The sequence below is a fragment of the Notamacropus eugenii genome, chromosome 6 (genome assembly GCF_028372415.1).
Source record: "Notamacropus eugenii isolate mMacEug1 chromosome 6, mMacEug1.pri_v2, whole genome shotgun sequence".
NCBI classification, from domain to species: Eukaryota; Metazoa; Chordata; class Mammalia; order Diprotodontia; family Macropodidae; genus Notamacropus; species Notamacropus eugenii.
The window spans coordinates 91,624,803-91,648,859 of NC_092877.1; the positions used below are offsets into that span (position 1 = coordinate 91,624,803).

At 38.2% G+C, this 24,057-nt stretch overlaps 1 protein-coding gene across 2 annotated transcripts in view; it reads right to left on the reverse strand.

Annotated features, from left to right (window-relative positions):
* The window catches only part of RELL1 (RELT like 1), a 70,038-nt gene that overhangs the window by 16,536 nt on the left and 29,445 nt on the right, over positions 1-24,057 (reverse strand). For both annotated transcript variants that reach the window (XM_072620452.1, XM_072620453.1), the window contains exons 3-6: positions 20,343-20,414; positions 7,691-7,748; positions 5,970-6,206; positions 2,510-2,648 (exon numbers count right to left, since the gene is read on the reverse strand). In XM_072620452.1, coding sequence (XP_072476553.1) covers positions 2,513-2,648; positions 5,970-6,206; positions 7,691-7,748; positions 20,343-20,414 — 503 coding nt within the window. In that variant the 3' untranslated portion in view covers positions 2,510-2,512. The remainder of the gene's footprint in view (positions 1-2,509; positions 2,649-5,969; positions 6,207-7,690; positions 7,749-20,342; positions 20,415-24,057) is intronic.

Here is a 24,057-nt window from a genome sequence, read left to right on the forward strand (position 1 = left end):
AACAAGTTGTGGTATATGAATGTAATGGAATACTATTGTCCCATAAGAAATGATCAGCAAGTAGATTTCAGAAAAACCTGGAAAGACTTACATGAACTGATGCTGAGTGAAGTGAACAGAACCAGGAAAACACTGTATATAGTAATAGCAACATTGTGCAAAGATTAACCAGGAAAGACTTAGCTCTTCTCAGCAATACAATGATCTAAGACAATTCTAAGACTCCTGATGGAAAATGCTAACCACATTCAGAGAAAGAACTATGGGGTCTGAATGCAGTTCTAAACATATTATCTTCTCTTTCTTTTTTCTTTCTCATGGTTGTTCCCTTTTATTCTGATTCTTCTTTCACAACATGACTAATGCAGAAATATGTTTAACATGATTGCACATGCATAACCTGTATCAAATTGTTTGCTGTCTTGAGGATGGGGGGAAGGGAAGGAGGGAGGGAGAAAAAATCTGGAACTTAAAATTTTACAAAGGTGTATGCTGAAAACTATTTTCACATGTAATTGGAAAAAAATAAAATAATATTAAGGGAAAAAATATGCATAATGGGAGGAATAAGATTATCTAAAGACACAATCTGAACATCTACATGTACTAGATTTAAAATATAGTCCTTTTTCAAGTAGTACTGAAGTAACCACATAGTAATATTAGGTTCAGGTCTCGGGAAGGTTGCTCCCCCTTACAGATCTCAGGACAGCATGGTTGTAATACTAAGCTGATGAATGGTGGGGTTACACATGAGCATTTTGCAACTCAGATTCAAAATTCTAGCAACCTTAATAAATTCAAATAGAGAATACACAATGTACACCAACAGGATTAGTCAGACAAACCTGATTCTCTTAGCTTTTCCTAATCCTGAACATCTAATTCTTTCTCATCTCAGTTACGCACCAGAATCCTCTCTAACATCTTAGCATTTCTTTTTCAGTTGTGGTCCCTGAAAGTGGACCTGGTACATGTGCAGAGGCTGACTAAGGATGAGTACAGTGGAAGGATTTCTTCAGAGTCCCTACCTGAGCACGTAGGCCCTACACCTTTATACATACCCTGGTAGTTCACTTGCTTTTTTCCACTTCATTGCCACATATCTGATTTACAGTCAGCTGGGGATCACTGGGATCCCTAAATTCTTTTCTCCTGAATTGGACAGGCCTTTTCCAACTTCTATTTGGACAGTTTATTTTTGTTCCCAGATTACTTGGGCTTACTGAAATGTGTTCGGAATGCCTCCCTTATCCAACAAGGTCACTGTGAAATACAAAACCATCTTCCAGAGTGTCAATTTCTCTTCAGCTTAATTTGGGTGTCACCTACAAACTTAGAGAAGCATGTAGACTGTGTTAGAATGGAATCTGCTGAGTTGGAAAATATGGCAGAAAGGAAACTGAGTTTCTCCATGGCTTAGAACAATAAAGGCTAGACACAGGGCACGTTCAAAATCCCTATGGACTTGAAGATACAGGAACAGAATTTCCTTCAAACATGTTCAAGATTCATCCTAAGCTTTTCTGAGCTATGGAAGTAATGATCACTACATTGGCCATGTTCTATCTGAATTAGCCCTTTGTTCCTCTGAATCCCTTCCTCTCCACTCTAGGTCACAAGTGAAATAATATATCCCTAGATCCTCTCAGTACTGGCTTCCTTTGTCAAGCCTTCCCTGTAGCTGCCACTCCAATTTTCAGGGCTTTCTCTCCTTCCCCTACATTTATTGGTGTGTACATGTTGTAAGTCCACCTCTCACCTCCAGTGGAATGGAAGATCCCTGAAGAGAGGGACTGTTTTATTTTCATCTTTGTATCACCAAGAGCCTTTCATATAATGGACATTTAATTAATAATGAAACAGAATCTAATTATCAATGTCCAATCTTCTCTACCCCTATAAGGACAAAGATGCATTGAAGTATCAATCTACTGCTAGACCCAGGAATGGTAGATTTTCTTTCTATATGGAGTAAGTTAATGAGATTTTATTTGTTTTAAATTCCATTAAACGACATCTTCCACTATTCCTTTACAAAACTATAATGGATGGCAAGAGGGAAAGCCACGGACAAATGACATCTTGACTAAACACATCCAGCGTCACTCCTTCCAAGCCAAAACATTTTAACAAGATTTCTCAATAGGCTTTGTAGCAGCACCTCATGTAATCTGTCATCAACTAAACACTACACTAATAATTCATTCTTGTCCTTCCCTATTGATCATGACAACCAAGTGCCACAAAGATTAGGACGCCAGCGGTCAACACGCATTTATTAAACATCTATTGTGTGCTAGGCACCAGGGATACAAAGAAAAATGAAACAGTTTCTGCCAACAGGGAGCTTACACTCTAGCAGGAGAGATGACATGCACATAAAGAAGCTTATACAAAATAAATACAAGCATGTGAAGCACTTGTGTTGCTATGCAAAAACATACACACGGCAGCATCCCCACATACGTTCCCCGATGCATCAGAGGCTGACGGTGATCAAACCCACCTCCTACTCCGTGTCGCTCCGTTCCCTTTTCACAGGGGTAACAGGTACCTCGCCATTGACACCTTCCGCACCACTCACTGACATCAGACTTCTCCGTTCCTTGGCATTGGCCTTATGTTCCACTTTTGTAACTCTAAACCTGAGGAAAGAAGAAGAGCCCTGTTTGGTTTGGTTTTCCTAAAACACGAAGGTGTCAATAACTAAGAAACATGAGAGATTGCATTCAGAAGAAGTTGAAAGTGAAGGTAGTCATTAAAAATCATCCGAAAAGAGAAAACAGAAAAGGATAAGCTTTTTCACCCCCCAGCCCTGTCTGTTCCCTGAAACATCCCTGCCTGAATACTGCAATAACCATATTATACTTTGTGAATATTCGAGAATATGCCCAATCCATCGTAGGCACTCAAGTATTAAAAAGCAACAAGTCTGTAACTGGCTATAATTTTTTTTAAGTACTGAATTCACAAACCAAACTGATATAATAAAAAGTGTTTGCTAAAGCAGTACTGCACATAAGGCATTCCCACCCCAAAGGTTTTCAAACCTCAGCCTCAGTCAGAGGCAACCTGCTGTGGCTGTGTTAAATTATGGAGGGGTGGACATTGAAGTAGATCAATTTTCTTTAAGGGGAAAAAGCAGAAAATTAAGGAGGGTGTTTAAGTATCTAACATTATTTAAGTTTTATATTATTAATATTACTATTATATATGCTATGCTTGTGCTGTTCAGTCGTTTCATAGCCGCATCTGACTTTTCATGACCCCACTTGGGGTTTTCTTGGCAAAGATCTGAAGTGGTTTGCCATTTCCTTCTCTCATTTTATATTTACATTTTAATTTCTCTCCTTCAGCTCATTTTACAGATGAGGGAACTGAGGCAAACAGAGTTAAATGACTTGCCCAGGGTCACACAGCTAGTAAGGGTATGAGGCCAGATTTGAACTCAGGAAGATGAGTCCTCACTCCACATCCAGCAGTCTATCCACTGCACCACCTGGCTGCCCATATATTATATTATATTATATTAATATAATTATAGTATCATTTTAATACATAATTATAAATACATGTTGCATTATATTAGTTTAATTATAACATTATACACAATTTTAGCATGAAAGTACTATTTAGTATTATGAAATACTAAATTTAGTGAAAAAATTATACATAATTTAATGTATAATTATAATGTAATATAATTTATAATAATGCAGTATGATTATATATCTCATAACATATGAAATAATATACTTTGTAATATAATACAAAGCCACATATGGTCTTTCATAATAGCCTTTTCCTATTCCCAAACGAATTTTACTTTTACCTTTCTAAAATATCCTTTGGCCTGAACACTCTCCATCCAAAACGAGATTATCACTTATATGGGAGAGGACTTTGAGGAAGAATGAGAAAAAGATGTTGCAAACAACAATTTTCTCTGTGGGTCAAAGTATTTTCTTTTTGTTTGTGGCTGACAACAACAACCGGAGCACCACAAAGTAACAAGATCTCAAAGCTCAGTGCCCAACATCAGAGTTTCCCCAGGAAGAGACAAGACTAGCTCTGGGCTGGGGCACTTGAAGGAATGCAGATTCTCCAGTACAATGAAGCTTAACCTTTCATCAGATCCTAAGATTATTTTTTTTGGTAAAGTAAATAAAAGGCATTCTCTCTGCAAAAACTACAGGTTTCTACCAGTTCTGAATTTTTCATGACTATGAGGACTTAGCAAAACAGTGATGTCTCCTGTGCTACTGCACCTCTGCAGCAGACAGTGGACTAGTGGAAACTCTAAAGTTTTAAATATGGTACAGAGAGAGATAGACAGAAACAAAGTATGAGAAATTAAAAAACAGAACTTAGAAATTCTGTAAAAGAAATCCACCAGAAAAGCTAACAGGGTCCATAGAAGTCAGCTGAAGCTTCGATCATACCATTTTCCATATTCAAAGCCCTTCGTATTTCATGGGTCTTGCTCTCTGCTATCAGTTCGGGACTGACTGATTTTCCTGTTCCCAACTCTTGAAACACAACTCAAACTATCTCCCATTACATTTCATGCCCCTTACCACACACAGGGTAATGGGAGTATCAGAATGCAAGCTGTATCCTAGTAGGAAACCCCTTTCCCTCATCATCCTCAATGCTTCTTTATGAAGTTCCCGACTATATGTAGTAATCTGCATAATTTGTTAGGCAGTATAGGAAGATAACTGCTACACTCTCACCTCTGTGCTTTTGTTTACAGACATCCTGCCCCACTTCAGTCTACTGAATTTCTCCCCATCAATCGAAGATTAACTCAAACGCCTTCTCCTCTGTAATTTCCCCATTGATAACGACGTTTCCTTTCAGACCTAACAAATTATCATGTAATACAGTATATTATGACTACCTGTGCTGGTCTCTTATCCTGGTTAGGGCATCAAATTCTACAATAAAACGCTTTTAAAATCAAAGCTGAAAGGATTTTGTATTTAACACTCAGAATTTGCTTCCTAGCCAGGCTTGAATATCTCCAACCTTTAAGTATTTTTAAACACTTTTCAAGCGTTCTTGTGCTTCTGAGGGCTACCCAGGGTGTTCCAGTACAAAAGCGACCTTGATCTGTCTTCCCATTCCAGGGTCTTTTGTGCTTTCTCCTTTATAGTTGAGATTTTAGTTCAGTTGAAATGGTAGAGAGTTCTTCATCTTTCTGACAGATGTTCAGGGGTCTATAGGTCATGAGTTGACTTTTATTATCCACACCAAAGCCAACAAATGGGTAAGACTTAAATCCTACAACTGCCTTGAACCAGAAATGTTCAGATCAAAAATGAACAGCTATCTAGTTGACTCTAATTTTTGCTATGAAATAAGAAACCTTAACCTCCTTTGCTTCTATCAAAATCAAGTCTCTGAGTGAAAAAGCTTTTTTTATAGCACATCGTATTATGGACTTGAAGTGCTCACCATTTCAGGGTATCCTTCATTACCTTCTCTTTGCTGAATTGCAAAGCAGTGAAAAAGAAATCCACCAATGCTGTTCAAATGCCTATCTCTTTTCAGTTCACAGTCCTAGTGGCAGGCCAGCATCATGCCTAAGTATCATTTAACATAAGGAATTTCAATCTTATAGAATTGAAAGGTAAGCAACGAATTCACATTGGCTGACAAAGAGAAGTTATAAAATGCTGAGCAACCTGCTCTAGGGAAACCATAAAATTTCCCATCAGAAAATCCCAGCCCTGCTTGTCCTAGATGGGAGTCCTTGGATGCCATCTTCTATCAGCCTATTTACTGTCAGCCTACAGGGAGATTTTCATTATTGGAAAAAGTGGGAACATAGGAAGAAGAAATTTGTCAAAAGCATGGATGAGAATACAGTATGGATGAAAAAGACATATAGCAGATTCAATAAGTACAAGCCCGTTCCAAATGGTCAAAATCAAAAACATAATAAAGAAGACGGTTCTTACCTGCCAACAGAAAGAACTGTCACTTCTCCTTGGCGCCGACTTCTTCCTTCTCTCGATCTGTTGCTTGGTTTTATGAAATGCCACCGTTTATGTCTGCAGCGCTGGCATACATCTCTTTCTACTGCCCCTCCAACAGTATGTAGATGGTGGCCACACACATGCTTTCCTGGAGTACCTCCTGGTGACATGGGACCAGGACTCACCGGAGGACTGCCTGGAGTGCTTGGAGTCAAGGGGCTGGTAGGTAGGAATCAAATTAGGAGGAGTTAATTACTTTAAGGAAACCTCATTTAATTAAAACAAAGCTCACAATTTCAGGAGTAGATTTACACACAAAGTTTTTAAAAGTCTACCTCAGTGATATAAACATGCTTTGTAAATTGTTCTTTGATCACAAGGGATTCAACATACATAGCAATTTGTTCACATTTCACTTTCCCTAAAAGTGCAAGCCTTTTTTCTCCCTCACAGAATCTAACATTTTATCATGAAATCAACTAGCATTAACAACTGGCTCAACTGATGATATTCTGTTTGACTTGAAAGGGTAATGTTTCTTTCTTAATTTTTAATACACTCACTGATCAAACCATAGGATGTATTTCTCATTCTCTGCTGAGTTTTTGTCTTAACTTGAGCATAGATAAACTAAAAATGGGTGCCCTTATGGCTAGATAAAACCAAATCCTAATTGTTTTGACATGTTGCAAGAGGATAATGGATTTCTTTTCTTTTCTTTTGAGAAAAAAAAAGTTTTAAAATTAAGTATCCAATTCTGCAGCAATAAATGCATAGCAAGAGGGGAGAAGAAATCATTCATCCTGACCTCATGGAAATCTAACCAGTTCTTTGTCATCCCCTCCCATATCCCCTAACAAAAGTAAAAGGTCTACTACTGGCAGCAGCTGGCAGTCTTTCTAAAGTGGTGTGCCATTTTCTTCTGGGTTACTCAGTATTAGACATATTACATTACCATGAGCCAACCTTCACAAACAATGGAGGGTGCCACTTACCAGCCAAATCTTAACAGGAGCGACAGAAAGAGAGCTGTTAGAGTATTTTTCTTAAGTTTTAGGGAAGGGTCATAACAGTGACAAACAGGCTAAAGGACAACAGTTACCAAACCTGTATACACAGACATATGTATGTCTTTGTAATGTTGGCTTGGGAAAGAGAGAAAAAAGCATATAGAGACGTGCGTGTGTATGTATGTGTGTGTGTGTGTGTGTGTGTGTGTGTGTATTTGGTAAACTTTGTCATATACACACGCATCTGCAGAAAAGTTGCTATATGACCTTTATCTGAGTTATATTTTTAAATCTCATCATGCACTTGAATTTCAAGTGCTATTTTCTTTAAAGAAATATTTTTAATGTTACCACCACACTCATCTTCTGGGAGAGATTATAGTGAAAACACCACACACGAATTTTTAACATAAATTTATATAACTTCTGTATAAATTCTATGATCAATTTACCTTAGGCTAATTTATTCAGACATAATATTCAAGAACCAGAGCTTAAAATGAATGTTATGGTAGCAGTATTTCACATGTAATAAATGTCTCCTAAATAAACACATCAATGACTATCTTTTTACCATCTATAAACAAGACTTAAGATAAAGACCATTACACAAAAGAAAAGTGGCAAGCTCTGTGTCATTAAATATGAGCAATTAAATGAAAAGGCTTACTCTAAAGAAAAGAAAAAGCTCACCTTTCAGGTTCACATACACTGTTATCTGCCACCATGGCCTTTAAAACATCAGCATTTGCTAATAAAAAAAAAAATAGAATAGTAATTATACTTAACTGTATGAAATGCATAATCACAGAATTTTAGACCGAGACAGGATTTTATAGGTGTTCTGGTCCACCCTCCTAGTTTTACAGATGAAAAGATTAATTCTAACTTCCAAAAGATTACAAAGCAAGTAACTGGCAGATTTGGCCAACAATACCTTCAAAAATACGTGAGAATTTAATAGCAAGCAAAGGGCACACCTAACCTAAAGAAAAATAAATTTCCCATTGATTTTAAAAAATAAAAATAGATCTACATTTGCCCCTCTCATGCTCAAGGGTTAATATACATTTCAATAGATTGATATTCTTCCCCATTCCCTTCCAACATGTCTGGATTTGTCACCATTCTTGACGCACCATCTCCTAAAGCTATCTTTCTTTATCTTTCCTTCTATTTCACTATTCAGCTCCTAGAAGAAGTTGTCTCCATTTATTGCCTCCACTTCCTCACATTTTACTCACTTCTAAGTTCCTTGTAATTTGGCTTCTAATTTCAACATTCAGTTGAAACTGTTATATTCAAAGTGACCAATGATACCTTAATGGTTACATCCAATAGCCTTTCCTCAATCCTCATTCTTGAGGTTCTCAACAGTGTTGACTACTCCATTCCCTTACAAATATTCTCCTCCTTGAATTTTATGACACCATGATCTCCTGATTCTTTCATCTATCTGACCATTTCTTTGGTCCACTTCGCTGCATCACCATCCAGGTGCTCCCTAGGCATGAGTGTAGCCCAGGATTCTATCCTGAGACCTCTTCTTTTTTTTTTTTTTCTTTATAGTCTCTCTCAATGATCCCATCAGTTCCCATAGATTCAATTAACTTCTCTGTAGAGATAATTCCAAAACCTATTCTCAAATCACCTGCTGAGTTGGAATCTCAAACCACCAAATGCCTACTGGACATTTTTATCTGACTGTTTCATGGGCATCCTAAAACAAAACTCATGAACTTCCCCTTCTAAACTCAATTCTCTTCCTAACTTTCTCATTTCTGTCAGAAGAACCACCTTCTTTCCAGTTATTCAAACTTACAAAGTGTCATCTTCACCTCTTTACTCTTTCTCACTCCCCAATATTTAATCAGTTGCCAATTACTTATCAATTTTATCTCCACATCTCGATTTTATAAATCCTCTGCCTTCTCTACATTCCTACTGTCACCATCTTAATTCAAGCCTTTCTCATCTCTAATCTACACTGCTGTAATGCAGCCTCTTTAATGGTCTCTTGGCCTCCAATTTCTCCTCCTCTCATAAATACTCCATACAACTCCCAAACAGACATTCCTAAAGTACAGGTCTGATTATGTTACTCCCCTCCTCAAGAAGCTAGAATAATTTCTTTGCTTCTAGAACAGAGAAAGGCACTCAAGCTTGTTGAACTCAAGACTCTTAAAAATACCGAGAACCCCCAAAAGAACTTTTGCTTGTGTGAGCTGTATCTATTGATATTTATTGTACTGAAATTAAAACTTCACCTTAGGAACTTTGATCACCACAATGACAAAACCATGGTTCCAAAGGACTCATGATAAAATATTATCTCTCCACAAACAGACAGCTGATGGACTCAAGAGAGCAGATTGAAGCATATTTTTCTTCCTTCCTTTCCTCCCTCCATTCCTTGATTCCTTGAACATGACTAAATGGGAATTCATTTTGCCTGATTATACATATTTGTAATGGATTTTATTTTTCTTGCCTCCTCAATGGGTAGGGAAGGGTGGAAGGAGAACGGGAAGGACAGAACTCAGAAATGAAAATAAAATAAAATTGAGTTTTTCAAAAATGTAAGGAAAATTATTTCCTTCGCAAATGTGTTAATGGGAATGCTATGTCATGAGAATTTTTCTGCATAAATTGTGCATGTCTTTAATTAAAATGATGCATCATTTTAATTTAATCATTGGCAAGACACTGGATGGCCAACGTTATTGATTAATATGAGAGAACTGAAATGGACAGTTCACTAAGGGAACTTCATTAATGTCAGGATAAAACACAGTTCTACAAGCCCTTGTGCTATTTATAAACGCTAATTGTTTTACAATCACTTGCACTGATAAACATGAGGGGGGACCTACCTAAGAGTTTTTCAAGCTGCAATAAGCTGTTTATTTAAAGAAAAAAAAAACAATCCATAAAAAAGTAAACTTAGTATTATCACTAAAATAGTTCTGACCTCATAAAAGCATCTCTGGATCTCACTTTGAGAAATGCTGCACTAGAATAAAATGTGAACTCCTCTTTATAATATTTAAAGCCCTTTGCAATCTGACTCCAGCATCTTTTTCAAGGCAGACTACACATTACTCTCTTATCCCTCAGTGTTCCAGCCAACCTGACCTACACGGTGCTCTTTTACACCATGTTATTGCATATTCAGTCTCCGTTCTTGGCTAATTCATCCCCCACTCCTGGAATGCTCTCCCTCTTTCCTTCTAACTCAAAGAATCCCTAGCTTACTTGGAAACTGGGCACAAGTACCATCTCCTACAGGAGGTCTTTTCTGACCCTTACCCCTTTCCCAAGCCCACTCCTCACACACCTGGCTAGTGCTCCTCCTCCCTCTGAAATTAACTCAATTCAATCCAACAAGAATTTACCAAGTGCCTATTATTTGCCAGGCACTGTGGTGGGGATACAAAGATGAAAAGGAAAGAGCTCCTGACCTCAAAGAGATTATATTCTACTGGAGGAAGGAAGGGAGAGACAACAGGAACATAGGAAAGTTAATACAGTACAGACAGCCTGAATCTGGGATTTCATCACCGTAAATAGCTTCCACTAAAGAAATTCTCTCTACCAAAACAGAAAGACAACTGTTCTGGAATTTATCATTTTAAAGATTTGCTTAGGGCACTGAAAAATTTAGTGACTATCCCAGGGTCATATAGTTAGTATATGTCAAATTCAGAATTGGAAATATATAATAATTGGAATATGTAATGTGTGTATATATATGTATATACATATATATAAATATATGCATCAACAGGAATGTGAGTTTTGGGGAAAGCACTAAAAACTGGAGAAAATCAAGAAAGGCCCAATTACCCAGGAGAATATATTTTATCAAAATATCTTGTTTCTTCTGGTATACCATAAACCCCCTAAAGACAGGACTATTCCATTCCTCTCTTTGTTTACCACTGCCTAATATGGTACCCAGCACATAGTGGGTGTCATATAAATGCTAACTGACTTTAATGTTGCCTCCATCCAGTTGAATGGAAATTTCTTGAAAGCTCTCAGGGAATAACATGTAGTAGGTATTTAATAAATTGGTGTTTAATTGGCTTGAAAAACAGACCTCTAAACTTTAGTGGGAAATAATGATACAGCATCAAGCCTACTCCATGTAGAGTTTGGTTGAGTTGGTAAGAAAATGGTGTTAATGAGGGGCGGGTTAGAGTTCATTTTCAAGTGGCCCCTTTGCCCTATTCCATAAGCCCATTCCAAAAAAGACATCCTGATGTCCTAGTCAGACATATGGAAATTTCAATTCTTTGATCACAAAGGTAACCAAGTTATACTCCATAAAGATGATGGAAACACATTGTCAATACCCAGAAAAAATAACTCAAGTTATGCTCTACTGAAAATGCATCATTTTAGAACTGGAAATTAAGGGGATATCCTTCAACTGGAGAATGGCTAAACAAGTTGTAGTATATGATTGTGGTGGAATACTACTGTGTTATAGGAAATGATGTAAGAAATGGCTTTGGAAAAGCACGGAAAGACTTGCATGAAATAATGAAGAGTGAAACGAGCAAGAGAACACTGAATGCAGTAAGAGCAATATTGTTCAAAGAACAACTGTGAACTAAGCTATTCTGAGTATTAGAAACATTCAAATCAATCGCAAAGGACCTGTGAAGGAAGATGCTATCCACTTCCAGAGAAAGAGCTGATCAAAAAAATACGTACCGTATGGTTTTACATATATGTATGTCTGTATCTATCTAAGTTGATCTGGGTCAAATGGTAGCTTTCTCTAGTGTGGGGTGGAGAGGGAGGGACGGAGGGAGACAGACAGAAGAAGACAGAACTTAAGATGTAATAAGAAAATAAATTTAATTTTAAAAAATAAAATGGATAATTTTAACTAGAAAGGACTTTAGAGATCATATAGTCCAACCTTCTCATTCATAGATGAGGAAACTGAGGTTAAGTGAAATAAAGAGACTTGATAATAAACCACAGAGGCAGAAAGAAGATGTCAGGGTTTGAACTTCTTTCCCTGAGAATCTAAGTAGCTCCATTCAAGTAGGGATTGTTTCACTCTTCGTATTTGTATCTCCAGTGACTAGCACATAGCAAGTCCTTCTTAAAGGTTTGTTGATTAATTTTTGTATTATGTACCACCGAGATCAGCTTCCTATGAAAAATGAAGCATATTTAATCTACATAAATGGATACAAAATATTTAAATCATCTTAACATTCCAGGTACAGAGTAACAAAGCCTAGTTTGAATTGGGCTACTATTAATAAAACCATTCAAATACAGCTGTAATCCTATGCAGTTAATGAAAGCAAGGGAGTTTATAAGAGTCCCCCATTCCTCCCTTCAATTCTTTCTATGTCTGTCAGATTGTCATGAAACAATAACAATAACAGCTAATATTTACATGGTGCTGTGTTAAGTGTTTTATATTTATTATGTGATCTGAACCTCATAATCATAGCCACATTAGAAGGTAGGGCTACTATTATTCCCATTTTACAGATAAGAAAACTGAGACGGAGATTAAGTGACTTGCCCAAGGTCACACAGCTAGTGTCTGAGATTAGATTTGACCTCAGGTCTTCTATCCACTGCCCCACCTAGCTGCCTACATTATTATTACGATTATTATTATTATTTAGATCTGGAAAGGACCTTAAAAGCCAACTGGTTCAACCTTATCATTTTATAGATGAGGAAACTGACCTACAGAGACTAAGACATGGGGCTCCTTCCTGGAACCTAGGCCTCTGATTCTAAAATCTATCACCCTTTCCACTGCACCACTCTACTCACATTTATAAAGTGCATTAAGGTTTACATTTGTAAAAGCTGCCCTGTAAGGTACAAATGAGAAAAACAAGCTTCAGAGAGAATTTCACAATGTTGTACCATTAGTAAATAAATGCTGGGGTTAGAACCAGAACTGGGAATTTACTCCATGCTGCTTATAGGAGGTCATCAAATAGTTAAGCATATTTCTGAAAATTTCACTCAGTGAAATATAAAAATGTGAATACTTGTAAAAAAAAAAAAGTCGAAGTACCACTTTCATAACTAACTTATAAGAACCATAAAAAAATACCCTGGAGACATAAAAGAGAAGGACCAACCATCTGCCATGTGCACCAACTTTAACATTTTATGCACCAAATAACATCCTTCAATGTTGAGGCCAAGGAACAAGGACCTCCATGAAGGACATTTTTGTTGCTGGTTTGTAACGATTAATGTTACTCAACAATGACTTCAAGCTCATGGTGTCTGAGGAGCAAAGACCAGCTTTATACTGGACGAGAGAAGACAGATGCTTTTTCTACAAGTAAATGGGATAATATCTGTAAAGTGCTTAGCACAGGGTCTGGCAAACAGTAGGCGCATTAGAAATGCTTATTTCCTTCCCTTCCTCAAAAGCAAAAAGGAAGCTTTTGTCTCAATGAGAATTTTGTGGTGAAGGGAATAAAAAGCCAAAATAATAGCAGATTTTCTGTCACATAGGACTGTGCCAATGAACTTATTAACTTCTTAACTTATTTTTCAAATGAACTTTTCAGAATCAGAATTCTTATATCCAAAAGCAGCCACTCACTCTAGCCAAGGCTTGAAAAATATGAAGATGTATACTTCATGCCTAAACATTAGCAATGGAATCTATTGACCAGTCACCCTTAGAATTGACTGTACCTGTCCTCACATCCATTGGTATTTATTCTAATGGCAGGGAGCAACCTACCTTACAGGTATATTAGGATAGCATCATACAAACTTTAAAGTGCTCTAGAAATGAAAGTAAGAATAATGATTATATTATGATAACTTGTTCTCATTATCAGCATAGGGGAGAAATAGAATCTTGAGATGTTTCCCATTTTCATTAATACTTGGAAGGAAGGCAACTAGATTAGCTTATGGATTCTAAGCCTGAGAGAACTGGACTTATCTTCATGACTGCTGCTATCACCCTCCTGTTTCTTTCACATTCTCTACAAATATGTCACTTATCAAATCCCAAAATCAAAAATGGAAGACAGAGTACGTCAGTAAAAATGGAACATTAAAAGAGGCAATGGTGATTTTAGGGTTATTATGTGATTTAAAACTGCCTAGAATTGCCTAAGAAAATATATAACTCACTGGAAATCAAGGGGATGCCCATCAATGGGGGAATGGTTGAATAAATTATGGTATATGAATGTAATGGAGTACTATTGCGCCATAAGAAATGATGAACAAGAAGACTTCAGAGAAGCCTGGAAGGACTTGTATGATCTGATGCTGAGCGAAAGGAGCAGAGCCAGAAGAACTTTGTGCACAACAATGACCACAGTGTGTGAGAGTTTTTTCTGGTAGACTTGGAACTTCGTAACAATGCAAGAACTTAAAAATAAATTCCCAATGGTCTTCTAAGGCAAAATGCCTTCCATACTCAGAGAAAGAACTATGGAATTCATTCGCAGAATGTAGTAGATCATGAGTGTGTGTGTGTGTGTGTGTGTGTGTGTGTGTGTGTATTATGTTTTGATTTGTTATATGATTTCTTCCATTTATTTTAGTTCATCTACATAGCATGACTACAGTGAAAACATATTCAATAGGAAAGTATATGTAAATCCTATATAGAATTGTATGCCATCTTGGGGAGGGAGACGGGTGGTAGTAGGTAGGTAGGGGGGGAGAAATCTAAGTTTTATGGTAGTGATTGTAGAACACTAAAAAGAAAAAAAAAAGAAAAAAAAGAAATAACACATGATAATTCTCCCTTTAAATGTAAATTGTAAAAAAAAAAAATGTTTTTAAGCTCGCCAAGATACAACAGCAATACTAATAACTGTATAACAATAATAATAGCTAATACTTATATAGCACATTAGAGTTTTACAAAGCACTTCACCTACAATAATTCCCTTTTACAGATGAGAGGTTAATGACTTGCCCAAGGTCACACAGCTTATACATACAGGAAGTAGAATCGGATTCCAAGTTCAAAATTCTATCCACTATAGCATACTGACTCTAAAAACTTCTCACATTTATAATTTATACTTTTGTGAGCCTACTAGGTTTTATATATTATTAGTGGTCTGAGTTTCCATGATTTGCCAGAAATTCTTACTAAATATTCCACTTGTTTGTACTGAAACCAGTTCCAGGTAGGAAAGAGGTCCCTATATGCTACCAAGAAGCACTTGGAATTCTTTTCAGGGATGAAAACAAAGCTTCTTCTACTGTCCCCCTTAAAGCCCCCATGCCCATCAATCCTACAGGCCTCTATACCAGAGCTCTTGAAGTGGCGTCCATAAACATTTTTAAAATATATTTTGATAGCTATTTCATTATAACTGATTTTCTTTGTAATCTTACGGATTTTATTTTATATGCTGAAAACCACTATTCTGAGAAGGATCAGACTGCTAAGGGATCCGTAACACTCAAAGGCTTAAGAAGTCCTGCTCTATGCAACATTATCCAAATACCCAAGGCTTCTAGCAATACCTTTGCCACATCTAGCATGGGGAGCCTTCAGAAGCTTTTATTGGCTGCCTCAGATGAGAGAAGTTCAACATAAACACTGATTACTACTTCTAAAATGCTTTACTTAGCAATACCTTAGACCATACTTAATGTCCTTAGACTTTCTCATTTGCTACATTTCCTTCACATCCGGAAGAATTTAACTATAGCTGATAATCATCTGTAAGCTGACTTCCTTTAAACGATTCAATTCTTTGCTAACTGAAGCATACAGGAAATAGGTAGAAAAAGCGAATTTAGGGGCCAGAGAAAATCTTCAATAAGAAAGAATTCTCAGGAAAATGCCCTCCCTCCCCCAACTTCCCTCTCCTTTTTTTCCCGAACAGCACTACATCTGAGGAGAGAAGACTGAGGCAAAATTTCTATCAGAACATCTTTCCTCAAAAGTCCAGTTACTAAATCTCTGTACATCTAAGCATAATGAGTCATGGGAACCTTAGTTACATTATTAGAAGCAATCACCTTGTTAATTCTCTGAAAGAGCTACTCAATTACATAATATTTAGGAACACTTTCTATTTGAGGATAGAGTCGAGACCAGTGATTTCATTAGTATAGTGTCAAGAATATTAGGAGACACCCCGTTTTCCTGCGCTGAAGTCCAACAAGCAAGATGTGCCCTGAGCTTGGCATTTAACAACAATCCTTTGCGCTCACCCTCTGGATGATCTTACCCTCTGGCAAAATTATATTAATTTCTGTATTGCTTTGATTTCCCAGGGGATCCCAGGGAAGTTGGTACTGCAGCCAACATGCTACAGCAAAGTGATCAATGAAATCTCCTGAATTGCTAAGTGAACCAAGTCAGGTGCTTCACTCCTATTCCTGCCACACTGGTTCTGTACCCCACTTAACCCTAACAACTTGAGACAGTCACAAAACTCAACAATTCTAATAACTTAGACACCGTTCCCACAGGACCCAAGAACACCTGTATTGTCCCAAGAAATACCAACTGTGGGAACTGTTTACTCAAAACTATTGAGTCCCACCTTCTTGTAGCTTTCATGTACAAAAGCCCTACCCCAGTCATAAGCCATAAGCCCTCCTTCTCAGAAAGGTGGACTTCTGTTTGCAAGCATTTTCCTCACTTTGAAATTACACTTCTGTTTAATTCCTGACACTCCTGTCTCTAGTCTGCTTTGTTCAACTCCAGAGACCCACAGGTTAGAGACCAGGTCTGGTCCAGTTGACAATAGGTAGGGTCCAGGACAGAAAAATTCTTCTACCAATATAGGTGAGCACCTTCTCTGCAACTCATAGTCCTAAAGGTTTGTCTGGAGCACTGGGGGGCTGAGAGGGGGGGTAGGGGGGGCCTTAGGTAATTTGCCCAGGATCATAAAGTCACTGTGTGTCAGACATAGAATTAGAATTGAGTCAGACCTTCTTGTTCCCAAGGCTAGCTCTCTATCCACTATACCAATTCATAGATTAAATTTACAATTCTGGACCCTAACACAGAAGCTGCCTAGAAAGTCCCTTTGCCTTTGTAAATAATCAGGGCCTGCCTGCTGAGCATTTGCATCTCTAGTTTCTACCCTGGCAGACAATCTAAGTCCCTTAGCATAACCAACTCCAGCAGCAGCAGCCATTTCCTGGTCTCCCTACCAGAAGAAAAAATTAACAGGAAAACCAGAGAGGTGACAATTCTAGTAACAACTGGGGAGTGAGGTAGCCCTCCATTTAGTCAAAGTTCAAGGAATTACAGGAGATTAATGATTTGTGGTCTATCCCATAAGACATTTAGCAGCTTGCCCAGACGAACCAACATTGAATTGCAACATCCAGGATGTGATTAACATATGAATAAGGATATCATCAGAAGTACAATAGTATCAGAATTTAGTCTTCATTCCACGGTGATAGGAAGGATATCAAAGGGTGATACCAAAAGGATTTCAGGGAAAAGAACCCAGACTAAGATCAACAACTGAGACAAGCCTCGCAGTCAGATTGGTAGAGCTGGTTGTGGGATAAAGATATTTTCCCATAAAGTCATGAAAGATCCTGGCTTCAAAGCAGAAGCCAGAAATGCAAAGTTACAAAATTCTGATAAGTTATTAGTATTTACCTAATTAGCAGAGGTAGTTCTGATTCAGTCTAAGAATGTAGAAAGTTTCAGGAGAGGGCAGGCTTGTTTTGTTGGGGTTTTTTTCATAATTCTACTGCTAGAGTCTAGCAGAATCTCTTGTACTTAGTAGGTCAGTCAGTCAGATATTTGTTAAGTGCCTACTATGTGCCAGGCACTGTGTTGAGAGGAAAAAGATAATTTGTGCCCTCAAGGAGCTCACAATCTAATAGGGAGACCACAAATCAATGTTTATATTTGTACAAAATAAGATATACACAAGATAAATAGGAAATAATTTAGGCACTAGAATGAATAAGGGTTGGGAAAGGCCTCCTATATTAAAAGATACTAGGGAAGTAGGTGTTTAAGAATGGGAGACAAAGAAATGTCTGGTGTAGCCTGAAGTCATGAAACAAAACAAAAAGGCAGAGTTACAAATGGAACAGCTTCCGCAACCCTGTTATCACTGAAACCACGTTCTAATCAACTGGCCTAATTATAGCTTGGATTGCTATCATAGGGGCAGCAAGGTTGGGCAATGGATAGAGGCCTGGAGTCAGGAAGATTCATCTTCCTGAGTTCAAATCTGCCCCTAGACACTTATTAGCTGTGTGACCCTGAGCAAGTCACTTAACTCTGTTTGCCTCGGTTTCTCCATCTGTAAAATAAACTGGAGAAGAAAATGGCAAAAACCACTCCAGTATCTCTGCCAAGAAAACCTCAAACAGAGTCACAAAGAGTCTGACATAAGTGAAAAACAACTTAACAACATCAAACAACTTACAAACAACTCCGTAGATAAGCTCTGGCAAGTTAATAGGATTTCTCTTGGCTTAAGTTTCCTTACCTGCAAAATGAAGGGATGGGACTAGATCTCTAAGGTTCCTTCCAGTTCTAAATCCTGTAACTTGGGTTCCAGGCCTGGCTCTGATGCTAACTTCCTATGTGTCCACTGAAAAACATTGCACCTCTCCAAGTCTCAGTTTTTTCATCTCTAAAATGGGGACTTCTCCTTCCTATTTCACTGGTTTGTGGTCAGCAACGTGTGATGTAAACACAAAGTATTACACACATGAAAGTTATTATTAGGTCGAGAAGACTTATTCCTGTTCCTACTCACCCAAGGAACGCCACTTTACCGTACCACCCTACCAAGCCTTATGATCACCAGGTATCGCTGCCATGTACAAACACCTGTGTATTTAGACAGCCGCACTGAAGAAGATCCCACTTACCCAGAGTCCCCTTACCTGTTGCCTGAACATCTACACAATACATTTCAGGCATTTTACACATAGGAAATATCTTCTGAACTTTACTCACTGTCCAGTTACCCTCATTTTACAGAAAATTCCCACAAGTCCACTTATCTACTTACCCCTAGCCCACACTGAATCCACTGGAGGTCAATTAGAAAGTGTGGAAGGACATCAGCCAAAGAACAACCAAGTTATATCCATAAGAAGTAACAGCAAGAGAGGAGATGGAAAAAATATGAAAGGTAAACTAAAGAACTCTAAAAGCACAGGATTCTGAGATTATTTAAGTACCAAGTCATCAGGAGCCCCTAAGGGCATCACTAATTAAGTTAGGATTGTAGGTTAAAGCAGACCTTGCTTTCTGGTTTAGTTGTTTTCGACTCTTCATGACTCCATTTGGAGTTTTCTTGGCAAAGATACCAGAGTGATTGGCCATTTTCTTTTCCAGATCATTTTATAGATTGAGAAACTAGGCAAATAGAGGTTAAGTGACTTGCCCAGGGTCACAGAGCTAGTAAGTATCTGAGGCTAGATTTGAACTCAGGTCCTCCTGAGTACAGGGCTAGCACTCTGTCCACTGCACCACCTAGCTGGGGCTTTCCCAGCCTGGTAGAATAGATAAAAACATTAAACTTTGAAAGAGAAAACCTGGGTTTTAAGTTCCAGTGTCACCATTTAATGGGTATATAAGTTCCTTGAGGAGCTTATCAGATACATAAAGAAGGGTCAGCTTCACTTTTGCCTTTGTATTCCCAGCACCCAGCCTGGCACATATTAAGTACTTAATATTTATTAAGTGACATAATTTGGGGCAAGACAAGTTCTCTGAGCCTCAGCGTCCCAAGTGTCCAATCTACCCAATGATTAATGAGAGAATAACATAGCATCACGGATGGAAAGCAATTGAGAACTATGAACACTATAAGATATTATTATAAGCTCAAAACATAAATGCCACCAAAGTCCTCCCATACTACAGTGCCTCACAAATTAAAATTATAATGATGGCCATATTGGAAGAAGCATTTTTGCTCTATATACTTTTTTATTCTATAATACAAATTATTGTTTAGTAACCATGTTGCCCTAGTTTTAATATAAGCTATTACTTAAGAAGGTGGGGGAAGGGTGAGATCCATTTTAAAAGATTTCAATCAGAAATGCTCACATTTTTTCCCCCAGAACTTTTGGTGCTTATAAACAGAAGCTTTGGGTATCTGAAAATTTCATTTATGTAGAATGGTTCACTTCTACATAAAGTTAATTAAATGAGGTGTTGTTACAGTTACAAAAAAAGGTTGACCACTCAATTGCTACTTCAGTTGGTATTAACATGACCAAAGGTGTTCACAAGTTTATCTCTTATTGAAAATTTGTTCTGCGGATTTTTTAAACTACAAGAAGTTTTCAATACTATTAGCACATTGCCAAACTTATGATTATATTATTAAAATGACCATACCTTCATTCTTCATGATGTAATGGACGATCTGTCCAACAGTATCACTATTTTCATTCATGCTGTCATTCAATTCTGAAATAAAAAAGCAGACGACATTTTCGCAAATCACGTGCACCCTCTACAATTCTTCAATTTCTTAAATTCACTCTTAAATTGAGGGATATTTCACCTATCAAAAAGAGTCAAGGGGGTACCCAATGAACCAACCAAAGCAGTGAGAGGGTATGAATTTCCTAAATTTGTCTTGGATTTGTCAGGAATGCAGTATTCAGATATTTCATCAGTATTATTTTATAACAAAATAAAATACAACTATTGTCAATATTTATTTCTGAATTTCTCCTTAACTGCTTGTCTATATTTTAAATTGTGCCATCTTAAACCAGTCTTGCATCTACTACTTCCTATTGGACATCTTGAACTGGATGTCCCAAAGACACCTTAAAAACTCAACATGTCCAAGGATGAATTAATTATCTCTCCATGCAAACCCTCTCCTCTTCTTGCCTTCCCTATTAATACTAAAGGTACCACCATCTAAGCAGTGCTAACGACAATAACATTTATAGGCACTGTGCAATTATTATCTCATCCATCCTCACAATGACTCTGGGATGTAGGTGCTGTCATTATCCTCATTTTACAGAAGAGAAAACTGAGGCAAACAGAGCTTAACTAACTCACCCAGGGTCACTAAGCTATTGCCAGAGGCTTGAATTCGAACTCAAGTTTTCCAGACTCCAGGCACAGTGTCCTATCCAATGCACCACCTGACTCCCAATCACCTAGGATCAACCTAAGTGTCATTTCCAACTCTTCACTCTCACCTCCCATATCTTATCTGTTGCCAAGGCCTCCTGATTTTATCTTTGTAATATTATTGTCTCCCATGGAACCCCTTCTCTCCTCTGACACCACCATCACCCTGGTGTTGGGCCTTATCACCCTGACTATTACAATAGCTTACTGGTGGGTCTGCCTACCAAAGGTCTCTCCCCACTCCAATCTATCTGTGTCTTGGCTGTCAAAGTGATCTTCCCAGACCACATATCCGACTATGTCAAACCTCCTTTCCCTGCCACACATGTATCTCAATAAACTCCAGTTTCAGATACATAGTTTTTCTCCATATTGTGGCAGAGATAAGAGCCACCTTGGATGAGGGGGGCCTAAAGGCAGAGGTCAAGGGCCTTGTCTCCACCCTCAACAACTGAAACTCTATGACTGGAAATGTCCTCTTGCTTCTTGGGTCTTCCCTGAAATCCCTCCAATGCTACCAGGCTGGAGCTGAGGCTGATGCCTCTGAAATCCTGTCTCCAATGTGTGTCTCTTCTTTGTCGCCTTGTCCAAGTTCTCATCTTTCCCATGGCTCTGTCAGCCTTCTCTTGGCTTCCTACTTCTTGCCCCAGCTCAACCCAAGTGATCAATCTTTTCCATTGAGGTTAGCTTCACCTAGATCTACTGGCCTTTCCCTCTTCTCTATTCAAGTGTTATGTCTCCTGTCTAGCCTCCTGGGTCCTCACACGTGCCCTCTGTGAAATGAGAGGGTGATATTCTCAGAACTACCTTCTAACCTGGAGAGGTATTCCCACCCTGTCAAAAGACAGAGGAAAGCTCTAGCCTGGCCTGGTGAGGCCCAGGAAAGCCCATGGACATATGTGTTTGACTGAAATAGTATTTGAAATAAGAGTCAATAAGTGGGAAAAGTACATTTTAAAAACAACTCCCTATCAAATCCAGGATCAAATACAAATATTTTGTTTAAAACAAATGCAGTGGATTTAATGCTGGGTCTGAAGTCAAAGAGATATGAATTCAAATCCAGCCTCTGATACTTAACTAGCTGCGTGACGCTGAGCAAGTCACTTAAATCTCAGTTACAGCAACATCAAAATGGAGATACTTGAACACCTATGTCACCCCCTTCAAACAAGATTATCTTCATACAAGCACTATAAAACAAGCGTTTGTTTTCCTACTGTGTTAGGTGTTTATCAAAGCCCTTCATAACTTGCAACTCCCCACCTTTCCAGTCTTCTTACACCTTCCACCACCACAGTTTATCATCCAGTGACAACAGCCACTTTGCTGTTCCTCAGACAAGACATTCCATTTTCAGACTCAGGGCTTTTGCACCAGCCATCTCCCATGCCTGGAATGCTCTCCCTCCTCATCTCTGCCTCTTGCCTTCCCTGACTTACTTTAAGTCCCAGCTAAAATTCCACCTTTTACAAGAAGCCTTTTCTGATCTCCCTTAATTCCAGCGTCTTCAGTCTGTTGATCATTTCCAACTTCGCTAGTACATAGCTTGTATACACAGTTCTGGCATATTGTTGTCCCATCATTAGACTGAGTTTCTTGAGAGCAGGGACTGTTCTGTTTTCCCAGTGCATAAGCAAGGTGCCTGTCATGTCACAGATACTTAATAAATGTTTATAGATTGACTGACTGACTGCAAAATCTCCTACCAGCTTCTCAAAACACTATCCTCACGGATTTATTCTAAGCCTTAAGCTTTTTTTTTAAGTTGCATCATTCTCCCCATTTCCACACATCAGACCAGGGAAAAGGAAGGAAGGAAGCTAATTAAATAATCTCCTTGCTTTGTACTCCAATTCCTGGCTTACCATTCCAATTCAAATATTAGTCTTTTGTTTTGAAATTAGAAAACAATCATTTCTGTGCTACTGTATTCTCAGAAAAACTCTTGGAGTCATTTGAAAGCATTTCAAAACTGCCCAAATGGCTGTAATTTCCATTTGGCCAGCATCCTCAACATTGTTTCCCAGGTTCTTTTAAAATGTATCTGTCCATTTTCAAAAGCTAAATAAGGAAACACGAATTCTATTCAAATGTACAAGGCTATTGTAGGTGAGAGTCGCAGCCAGCAGCCTGGCTTTGCTCGACCTTCAAAAATAAAAAGCCTCTCTCTTTCCTCTACATTGTCCAGACTCATTTGTTACAGTGAACCATGTAACAAATGACAGCTCCTTAGAAACCTCAAAGCTTGGACCTGTCAAGGATGAATGAGTGCACTTGCTGCCTTCCTTACAGAAAGGCACAAATTAGGCTTCATGGACAAGAGATTTCAGAAAAGAGAAATCCTGAGACAGCTAACCAGCGGAGGGGATGCCCACTAGGAAGAAGTACAGTTTTCTGTTTACAAACACCATCTGAGGTTTCCTTCTTAGTTTGCTCATAAGTTTTCATATGACTCATTATGCAATAAGCCTTTAAAGGGCAGTGGGGGTGGGAAAAAATAACAGCTCCATCAGCTGACCACGGAAGAGCAAGTCTTTCCCCTCACAGTGCCTGGCTCACCCATGACCTTGGTGCCAAAGGGCCCCTTTCTGCCAAAACAGTACCAAAGGGCTACAAGACTGATGGAAAGGGCCTATCTATCCCGTCTTCCAAGTCAGATTTCAATACCTATTCTGAACTGGGGGAAGATACATTCTTCCCTAAAGTTTCAGCCTTTTGGCTAAATAAAGAAGGAGGAAAAAAATAAGACCTTTAAATGGTTGTTTATTCACCAGATTTCATATGTATGAACCTCCACTGGTTTTCAGTATTTCACAATCTTATCTTCTATACAAATAGTGAAAAACTTACATTCAAGCTTATTTATTTGTAAGAATATGTAACTGAGATCATTTCACAGCAAAATAGACAGCAGATAGAGGCCTATAGACATCACCCTAGATTCTTTTACTAA